The sequence below is a fragment of the Ornithodoros turicata genome, chromosome 1 (assembly GCF_037126465.1).
Source record: "Ornithodoros turicata isolate Travis chromosome 1, ASM3712646v1, whole genome shotgun sequence".
NCBI lineage: Eukaryota > Metazoa > Arthropoda > Arachnida > Ixodida > Argasidae > Ornithodoros > Ornithodoros turicata.
Genome location: NC_088201.1, coordinates 136,119,254 through 136,130,122, shown reverse-complemented (window position 1 = coordinate 136,130,122; position 10,869 = coordinate 136,119,254). Strand labels below are relative to the sequence as shown.

The 10,869-nt window shown below is 45.9% G+C and overlaps 1 protein-coding gene across 1 annotated transcript; it reads right to left on the bottom strand.

Annotated features, from left to right (window-relative positions):
* Positions 1-301: 301 nt before the first annotated feature.
* On the bottom strand, positions 302-10,583 carry LOC135378636 (uncharacterized). Its single transcript, XM_064611722.1, has 16 exons — positions 10,086-10,583; positions 9,454-9,513; positions 5,955-6,047; positions 5,709-5,820; positions 5,410-5,644; positions 5,091-5,348; positions 4,772-5,029; positions 4,453-4,710; positions 4,134-4,391; positions 3,815-4,072; positions 3,496-3,753; positions 3,166-3,434; positions 1,682-3,109; positions 1,368-1,620; positions 1,054-1,306; positions 302-992 (listed from the first exon to the last, which is right to left on the bottom strand). Exons 1-5 carry the CDS (start codon positions 10,488-10,490, stop codon positions 5,553-5,555), a joined length of 762 nt encoding a protein of 253 aa, XP_064467792.1. The 5' UTR covers positions 10,491-10,583; the 3' UTR covers positions 302-992; positions 1,054-1,306; positions 1,368-1,620; positions 1,682-3,109; positions 3,166-3,434; positions 3,496-3,753; positions 3,815-4,072; positions 4,134-4,391; positions 4,453-4,710; positions 4,772-5,029; positions 5,091-5,348; positions 5,410-5,552.
* Positions 10,584-10,869: the final 286 nt, after the last annotated feature.

Sequence of the window (10,869 nt, the reverse complement as noted above, 5' to 3'; positions counted from 1 at the left end):
TTGGTATATTTATGGCGCAGCAGCGACAAGGGCTATAATGCACCAAACCATTGTTAAAAGTGTCATCAGTTAAAAATGGAATGATTAGGTTAGAACCAGTGTGTGATACCATTTAATTAAAGTATTCTGCTTTCAAAAAATGGTTTCCTTAAAATTACGAGGCATTTAAAGAACCGGTGTCTCTAATAAAATTATAGATTCTACTAAAGGGTAAAAGAGCTTCATCACCCAGAAGTAAGGCTGGGTGGAGCGGTAGGTGATTTCTATAAAACTCACGGAAACAACAATCAACTCGCAGTCGTCAACCTTGCATATTTTTTTCTTTTACGGAAACAAAAAATGCATATGGCACATGTACAGTGGAGAACGCTGTAACATATGTCGCTGGAGCACCGAAAATCCATACATATATGGACCGGTACTTTCTAAGCGCATTCTTTTCACTTGCACTGGACTACACTACCTTGGACTCCACGCAAGACGGGTTTTCGGGAGCTGCACTTTCCAGGTGAAAGGAACTTCATTAGTAATGCCTTTCTTTTCAACAGGAAAGTGCAGTACGCAAATAACCCAGTTCAGATCTGGTGCAGGAGGTGCAAGCGAAAAGAATGCACCTTCTGTCTCCTGAGTGTACAAATGGCTCGCGCTTTTGTAATTTTCACACGCGACAGGCCTCCGCGTTCTCCACGTGATGGTCCAAACTTTGTGCAAAACAGAAGACACGTGCTGGACAAGATGGCCGACAACGAGGTGAGCGTGCACATCGAACAGCAAATTGTCATGAAGTTTCTCGTGAATGAGGGCGTAAAGTCATCTGAAATTCACAGAAGACTCCAGGTTCATTATGGCCACGATACATTAGCCGCAGCAAAGCCTTTGAGTGGTGCAAACGGTTCCGAGACGGCCGTACCCCCAACAACACACTGTCATCCCAGGGATATCCTAAGAGCATCATGCATGGACGGGGGTGACATCCGCAGGACGGTGAATCCCTGTTAGAAAATAAAGGAGAGTCAGCAAAATTTTACTATGGAGAGACTAAAATACCATCACCTGATAGAAGTTCCACTGGTCGGAATGTGCGTGATGTCCTCAGGCAAGTCTTCGAATGTAGAGCCTTCAGATGCTGATATCCAGATAGTCAATGTCCAAAGATTCCCAGGGTCTGCAGTTGGTGAAGAGCAACACATTGCAGACTTCGCAGCAGTGATGCTTTTGTGAGTCCATGAGCTGTACATGTACACCAATAGAGCACATCGATTTGGCTTGACAGTCTGCTTGTGGGCCTTAGTCGGGATTGGCATCCCTGTTAGAAAATAAAGGAGAGTCAGCAAAATTTGACTATGGAGAGACTAAAATACCATCACCTGATAGAAGTTCCACTGGTTGGAATGTGCGTGATGTCCTCAGGCAAGTCTTCGAATGTAGAGCCTTCAAATGCTGATATCCAGATAATCAATGTCCAAAGATTCCCAGGGTCTGCAGTTGGTGAAGAGCAACACATTGCAGACTTTGCAGCAGTGATGGTTTTGGGAGTCCATGAGCTGTACATGTACACCAATAGAGCACATCGATTTGGCTTGATAGTCTGCTTGTGGGCCTTAGTTGGGATTGGCATCCCTGTTAGAAAATAAAGGAGAGTCAGCAAAATTTTACTATGGAGAGACTAAAATACCATCACCTGATAAGAAGTTCCACTGGTTGGAATGTGCGTGATGTCCTCAGGCAAGTCTTTGAATGTAGAGCCTTCAGATGCTGTGACATCCAGAGACTCAATGTCCAAATGTTCCCCAAGGTCTGCGGTTGGTGAGAACAATAGATTACGGACTACTAACAGCTGTGATGGTTTTGTGGGTCCGTGAGCTGTACATGTACACCAACAGAGAACATCGATTTAGCTTGATAGTCTGCTTGCGGGCTGTTGAAGATTGGTTGATTAGAGGAGGAGGAAGACGGGGACGAAGCGAGCTCGCGCTGAGCAATAAACGAGGCATTCGATGTCTGCTTCTCAACCTGAACGGAGGCTAGTTCTTCTTACTCAACATAATTTTGGTGCCGAAACCCAGGAGTAAAACTGGCCTCGGCAACTGGGATGGACAAGCTACGTAAGAATCGGTCTGTAGTCCGCGGCGCAACGACTCGATGGCTGTCGTCTGTAACCGACCTTTTGAAACAGGAGATACTGTCTACCAAAGAGTTGCAGGTGGCCCTCGATTACCTTTTGGACAAAGATGCGATGCTTGCGGGCTTAAACGAAAAGATTGCGGACCTCATCAACGACAACAGTTACGAAGAGGAGGTCAGTACCGCCTTGGATTACCACGAAAGGATTCTCAGCTGCATCAGCAGGATTCGACTTCGCACGCGCTCCTGTTCCGACGCCACTCTGGTGCAAGCCGCCGCCACCGTTTCGCCTCAAGGCCCGCCAGGGGATTGCACCGAATGTGTTACGAGTGTGTCGCGGCTCCTACCGCTCGGACTGTTCATGATAATCCTCCGCCTGGGAGGGTCCCATGACACTCGACGATGCGGGCTGCCCTTCCGAAGTTGCAGGTGCCCGTCTTCTCCAGAGACCTCCCACACCCGGCTGAAGAACCTTCAGAAAGGTGGAGGCTCCACGCAATTGGCTTTTCAGACCCTGGGGAACAGCCCATCGACGAGCCAACGGCGGTGGTACAGTTCCGTGATGCTGACTACAAGGACAAAGGGCATTATGTCGTGCCCATCATGCTAAAGTCGCAAGGCCACTTGCCAAGCACGAATCGGACAGTTGCTGAAATGCGGCTAAAGCGTCGGCTACAACGTTTCCTGACCCAACACGAAGTACTTCTGGAGTACGACAGCGTCATCAGGGAGTACCCGAAAGAAGGCCATGCAGAGAAAGTGCCAGCGAACAACGATTGGAAGATGGTATACTGTCTTCCACATCACGCAGCCGCACGTCGAGAAGCCGTCACCACGAAAGTTCATGTCGTATACGATTTGTCTTCCCATGAGCTGGGGAGTTCTTCGCTGAGCGACGTGCTGGACAAAGAAGTGCACCTCTGGGCAGAGTTGCTGTACTTCTGTTGCAGTTCAGATGCAGCCCAATAGTCCTCATCGCCGACATCTGCATCAGACCGGACGAGTGAGATCTTCTGCACTTTGTCTGGTTTCACCACTTACCTGCAGCGTCGGGACCTGGTCCTCCTTCTGTGTCCTCCTTCCGAGCGGACAGCGGGTCCGACGCCCGTTACAGCGACTGTACCCTTTAGAGGCAGACGCAACCAGTGCCGCGGGAGGATGTTGAAGATTGGTTGATTAGAGCAGGAGGAAGACGGGGGATGAACCGAGCACGTGGTGAGCAATAAACGAAGCATTCGATGTCTGCTTCTCAACCTGAACGGAGGCTAGTTCTTCTTACTCAACACAGGCCTTAGTGTGGATTGGCATCCCTGTTAGAAAACAAAGGAGAGTCAGCAAAATTTTACTATGGAGAGACTAAAATACCATCACCTGATAGAAGTTCAACTGGTTGGAATGTGCATGATGTCCTCAGGCAAGTCTTCAAATGCAGAGCCTTCATATGCTGTGACATCCAGAGAATCAATGTCCAAACGTTCCCCAAGGTCTGCAGCTGGTGAAGAGCAATGGATTACAGACTACTGGCAGCAGTGATGGTTTTGTGAGTCCATGAGCTCTACTTGTACACCAACAGAGCACATCGATTTGGCTCGATAGTCTGCTTGCGGGCCTTAGTTGGGATTGGCATCCCTGTTAGAAAATAAAGGAGAGTCAGCAAAATTTTACTATGGAGAGACTAAAATACCATCACCTGATACAAGTTCAACTGGTTGGAATGTGCATGATGTCCTCAGGCAAGTCTTCAAATGCAGAGCCTTCATATGCTGTGACATCCAGAGAATCAATGTCCAAACGTTCCCCAAGGTCTGCAGCTGGTGAAGAGCAATGGATTACAGACTACTGGCAGCAGTGATGGTTTTGTGAGTCCATGAGCTCTACTTGTACACCAACAGAGCACATCGATTTGGCTCGATAGTCTGCTTGCGGGCCTTAGTTGGGATTGGCATCCCTGTTAGAAAATAAAGGAGAGTCAGCAAAATTTTACTATGGAGAGACTAAAATACCATCACCTGATAGAAGTTCAACTGGTTGGAATGTGCATGATGTCCTCAGGCAAGTCTTCAAATGCAGAGCCTTCATATGCTGTGACATCCAGAGAATCAATGTCCAAACGTTCCCCAAGGTCTGCAGCTGGTGAAGAGCAATGGATTACAGACTACTGGCAGCAGTGATGGTTTTGTGAGTCCATGAGCTCTACTTGTACACCAACAGAGCACATCGATTTGGCTCGATAGTCTGCTTGCGGGCCTTAGTTGGGATTGGCATCCCTGTTAGAAAATAAAGGAGAGTCAGCAAAATTTTACTATGGAGAGACTAAAATACCATCACCTGATACAAGTTCAACTGGTTGGAATGTGCATGATGTCCTCAGGCAAGTCTTCAAATGCAGAGCCTTCATATGCTGTGACATCCAGAGAATCAATGTCCAAACGTTCCCCAAGGTCTGCAGCTGGTGAAGAGCAATGGATTACAGACTACTGGCAGCAGTGATGGTTTTGTGAGTCCATGAGCTCTACTTGTACACCAACAGAGCACATCGATTTGGCTCGATAGTCTGCTTGCGGGCCTTAGTTGGGATTGGCATCCCTGTTAGAAAACAAAGGAGAGTCAGCAAAATTTTACTATGGAGAGACTAAAATACCATCACCTGATAGAAGTTCAACTGGTTGGAATGTGCATGATGTCCTCAGGCAAGTCTTCAAATGCAGAGCCTTCATATGCTGTGACATCCAGAGAATCAATGTCCAAACGTTCCCCAAGGTCTGCAGCTGGTGAAGAGCAATGGATTACAGACTACTGGCAGCAGTGATGGTTTTGTGAGTCCATGAGCTCTACTTGTACACCAACAGAGCACATCGATTTGGCTCGATAGTTTGCTTGCGGGCCTTAGTTGGGATTGGCATCCCTGTTAGAAAACAAAGGAGAGTCAGCAAAATTTTACTATGGAGAGACTAAAATACCATCACCTGATAGAAGTTCAACTGGTTGGAATGTGCATGATGTCCTCAGGCAAGTCTTCAAATGCAGAGCCTTCATATGCTGTGACATCCAGAGAATCAATGTCCAAACGTTCCCCAAGGTCTGCAGCTGGTGAAGAGCAATGGATTACAGACTACTGGCAGCAGTGATGGTTTTGTGAGTCCATGAGCTCTACTTGTACACCAACAGAGCACATCGATTTGGCTCGATAGTCTGCTTGCGGGCCTTAGTTGGGATTGGCATCCCTGTTAGAAAATAAAGGAGAGTCAGCAAAATTTTACCATGGAGAGACTAAAATACCACCACCAGATAGAGCTTCCACTGGGTGGGACGTACACGATGTCCTCAGGGAAGTCTTTGAATGTAGAGCCTTCAGATGCTGTGACATCCACAGAATTGATGTCCAAACCTTCCCCAAGGTCCGCAGTTGAAGAGCCACGGATTACAGACTACTCGCAGCAGTCATAGTTTTGTAAGTCCATGAGTTGTACTTGTAAACCAATAGAGCACATCGATTTGGCTTGATAGTCTGCTTGCGTGCCTTAGTTGGGGAACATGTCACTGTGTCATAGGACTATTGCTACTGCGCATAACAATCAGCATACCCTTTGATTGCTTTCTTGGTGTACACGTCTGCACGTGTTTACTTTTCATCACAGGACACCAGTGTGTTGCCACGTTCACACACACTGTAGGATGATACATGTCCTGCTGTTCCTATTAGCATACATGGCTTTGAGAAGCTAGCTCACTTGTTTACCAAAATCAATGTGTGCACAAACAACAACAAGAACGTTATTTGAATGATGATGAATGGGGAGTTTGATCGCCAGGGGCGATTACGCACAAACCTTTTCGGCTGCGCTGGTAGAGAGCATGTGCTGGCTCTGCACTTCCATGTCTTGCATCGCAAATGTTGGAGATCTCATGTCCTGTTTCAGTACCTGTACACATATAATGCTGGTATGTACACTTTTTACTTTGATGCATGTTATACAGGGTGTCCCAGAAAACGTGTCACTGAACTGTAATAAAAAAAACTACGCCGCCTGGAATCATGCGGTCAACGGCATTTGTTCTTACTAGGTTTTTGCCACCTCCTTATGTGCATGTCACGTAACCTAAGTTTAAGTATGTAAATTTTTGCGAATTGAACTCGGAAATTTGCCAAGTAAAGGTCACTTTTTTACCCATCAATGTGAAGAGCGTGCCGAATTTACTCAAATTAATGATAATTGACAGGAATATTGAGGAGCTATCATATTGGAAAAAATAGCCGAAAATCATGCCCTACGGAGAGGATAGCGCGCGATAAATTTTTCAGCAAAATCATTCAGTCCAACGAAAGGAGGTTGGCAGCCCAGTCCACACCGGCATGGTAGAAAGAGATAGCACAGACATAGCTTATCGATGAAAGATGAATTGTTCCAGCCTCAGAACATCAGTTATCTCATAGCTTATCGCGTCCGGCTTCGGTTGGGACCATACCTTCCCTCTCCCAATTTCAGGAATTGTCACTTTTTCTGCTATGACTCTGTGGGCTGGGTTTCCAACCTCCTTTCATCGGGCTGACAGTGATTGCGCTCAAAAAGTCCTCGCGCGTTATACTCAGGTGCCCCGAGAAGCATGATGTTCGTCTATTTTTCCCTACAGGATAGATCCTGAATATCACTGTCAATTATCATGAATTTGAGTAACTTCGGCACGCTCTTCATGTTGGTGGGGGAAAAAAGTGACCTTTACTTGACAAATTTCCGAGTTCACTTCGCAAAAATTTACATAATTAAACTTAGGTTACATGACATGCAGTCATGTAACCTAAGCTCAACTTAATGGATTTGAGACAGCTTACTAATTACCATTATACTTTTTGTGAAGAATTAACAACAATTCTTCAGAAGTTGTAACAGTTGTATTGTCAGAGCTCCATGCCTGCAAGGTTGACATTGATCTGAGCCATCTGTAGGAGTTTCTCTCTTTCCACGTCTCTGTGTCGTCTGCTCGCTGCTTTTTGCAAAACCTCGTATCCACGTCTGTCTGGTCCACCATGTCTGGTTTGTGTTCTTGTGTACCGGAATACACAAACCATGCTCCTTCACCAGAGTTCGAGGTAACTCGTTACAAGTAACTCGTTACTGTAACTAAGTTCCTTTTTTTGGTAACTTGTAACTTAACTCGGTACTTTTGCGGCGTGGTAACTTTCAGAGGAACTCGTTCCTTTTACAGGTAACTTTGTCAAAGTAAGTTAAGTTAAGTTCCAAGTTACTTTTAACTCGCTTTTCACTCACGTCCACATATTTTCTTGCTTTCTCTCTGGTTTCTTCATGGCATTTTTTGCCATAAAACGTGATAATCAATCAATGACAGTATTTTATTGAGGAAGTAAGAACCGCTGCCATTGCAATCAAGCTGAACCATTGTGCGCCCACAGGGAGTAAGATGCAAAGCGTTCGAATAGACCTTCACCAGAGAAACGTCATCATGACATTGGTAGACAGACTGAAACCGTAACAGATCGGAAGGAGAGGGCTGGGTTCCACAAACGGGCACTTGTTCGCTACCTCCCATTGAAAGAAAAGTAGGACCGAGGGTCGCGTCCCTTTAAGGGATCACATCGTAATCCCCTCAAGGCCGTGGCTTTCGGGTGCGACCTTGTTCACCTCTAGCTTCGAGCGTAGTTCAATTCTACCAAATTTTGACGCTGTCGAACACTATGACGTCATTTGTTTACAAACAGGGAGAGGTCTATTGTTGGATATAAAGGAAAACGATCTATAAGCGTGTTGCACTCCTCCGCTGGCAACTCCAGGTCTAACTCAACTGCTCACGCGCGCTGCACCTGCGTAATGCTGTTTTGTGGCCGAAGTAACTTGGAAGTAACTCGTTCTTTTTTTTAAGTAACTCAGTAACTGCGAGTTACATTTCAGGCTGAAGAACTTCGTTATTAACTTAGTTACATTTTGCACACGGTAACTGAACTTGTAACGAGTTCTTTTAGACGGGTAACTTCTCAATCTATGTCCTTCACAATGAAGTGCTTACTGCATTCGAGCGAAATGCATTACCTCGTCCCATACACCAGAATCCCCTGGAGATGAAACTCCCCATCCATCATCTTAAAAATAACGTTGTTCAAACATGCAGTAAGTGATCAAAAAAACGAAAATGGCACTTTTCAGATTACCAAGGGCAAATAGCAAATGCGAGCATGCCCTTTTGAATGCACTTTCATAAAAACGAGTAATATTTGCGTTATCAAAAAACCTGATATCATAAGAAAGGGCCTTTTACGAGCTATCGAATGACACCAGTCTGTTGTGTGACAAACTGTTGCAGTGGGAAGTTTGGGTCTTTCTGATGTGCGTGCCGAGTTTCTAATTTTTTAATAAAGTTAACGATGCATCACAGTTCAGTGTCAGGTGAGCAACACAGACTGTATCATTTACTCTTGCACAAGTAAGGAATCTCATCTCGAAAGCCAATACGGATCAGAAAGCGCTTAAAGTCTGCACAAGAGAATGTGCGCAAGGCTTTTGAGTTTCCCCCCCTCCACTTTCAAAGCTATCGCCTGCACAGGCTCGGTACAGGGCACGTTTTACATTTTTCGTTCGAATTTGAAGACGCTTGTTCAATTTAAAATGAAAGTGCCCCTCAGCAGTTTGAAAGACGTGAACCTGCTTTTCCATTCACAGTACACTCACCACTTCACAACATAGCACGCTCCTAGCCAACCATCATCCCAAACGACAACGTTCTCGCCCAATTAGTTGAAAACGCGAGGCGGAGCCTATTCTGTGCCGTGCATAAGGGACAGAAAATAGGCACCGCCTCCCGTTTTCAAGAAATCAGGGGCGAGAACGTTGTCATTCTGGATGACGGTTGGCTAGGAACGTGTTATGTGGTGAAGTTCATTTTTAAGAGTGTAGGAAAAGTTAGGAATGAAGCAAATATCCGAAGTATGAACAGAGTTCTTGAAAAAACATGTGCAGAAGAAAAAAACATGTGGGTGGACATGACGTTGACGACGTCATGCCCAACAGGATAGCGGGAGCACTAATTTTGCGGTCCAGTCGATCTTGTCCACAGGTAGACTAGTCACTGCGTGTGATAAACACATTTCCTTGGAAAGTATTCCACCAGCCTCAGTCTGCTGACTCGTCGAAACCGAGATACACTGTCCTTTGCACTAAGTTTCAAACAGGTCGCTTAGTCAGAGAGCACTTACTGTTGCCCCTGCTTGTGTTCTGAGGAGTGCGATATCGTGCGAGATCTGTTTACCCCGCGGAGAATATGAATATGTCAGTAAAAGTTGAACACGACTCAAAAACACTGAGCAAAATTGGGTCTCACCGTTTGTCCAATACTTTCATATAACGGATTCTCAGAGGCGTCGTGCGAGGAGCTGCCAACCTGCGGGATATGAGAAATTGATGTTCTGAGGCTGGAACACGGACAAATACATACAAATTTTACAAAGCCTCAAGTGCGAAAGAAATTAATAATGAAAGATGGAGGTCACTGAAAAGGCTAGCCAGCTATAGGACTCGAACCGACATCTTCTGGATTACCGGTCCAGGGCTATACCAATTGAGCGAAGCTAACACACCTCCCCAGCAACTTCCAAGGGTGCGTCATCTGAGGAGACAAACCAACCACTCTCTCTCACTCATTCCCCTTTCACTCTTACATTTTCTCACTCGATCCCATCGTATGAATGTGTGTATGAGTGAGAAAAATGTAAGAGTGAACGGGAGATGAGTGAGAGAGTGGTTAGTTTGTCCCTTCAGATGACGCACCCTTGGAAGTCGCTGGAGAGATGTGTTAGCTTCGCTCAATTGGTGGACTCTAGACCGGTAATCGAGAAGATGTGGGTTCGAGTCCTACAGCTGGCTAACCTTCTCAGTGACTTCGATCTTTCATCTGCGGGACATGTTTCGGGATCTTATACACAGACACAGTTACGATTGTCACACAGCACGTACCGTTTCACCTTGCGCCACATCGATCCCAAATTCGTGAACCTCGTGGGAATTCGGCTCCACACTGTACTCGGGGTAAGCGTCAATTCCTGGCCGCTGGCTTAGCTGACTTGTGCCCGGCAGGTTGAGTGACGGCAAAGCGCCCAACTTGAGACGGCTGAGACCGACTGACACCACACCGACGGAGTTCAGCGCGATCGGGTTATGCTCATAATCACCTGCAACGAAATGAAGACTGCATACACGTGCTTTGGAACTTGGAGGAAAACCGTGCCAGTTCAGCAACTCAAGCCACTTGCTTCTTGTTGGCTCGCTCCGTGGAAATCTATGTAAGTGAATGCCTGGTGGTTTAACTTTTTTTCCATGATTTACACAGCCCCAAACGCTGCACTGCATGAATGCTGGCATCCTGTACTCGTCGGTGTCGCCACAAAGTACTTGGAACGACTGTTCTTGCGGTATTCCGGGCACAAGTGAGAGCACCGAGCAAGGGACTTTCGAAACAGGACGCTTCGCAAGTTCACAAAAGAGTGCGCGAAATGGTGGCGATGTCGTTTGATGGAGCTAAGTATAAAATTAAATTCTAGCTATAACTTAATTTTTGTAACTTTTCATATGCGAAGCAGAAAAAAAAATATAATGCCAGCGGTGTTAGCACCGCGTTAATGGCGAGAACTTTAAAAATCATTACAAATCTAAAAGTGAGAAGTCGCAGTGTACGACACGCATTTCAAAGAATTCAGTATTAGATACAACTGAACTCAAGTGAATATTTACACGCACAGCA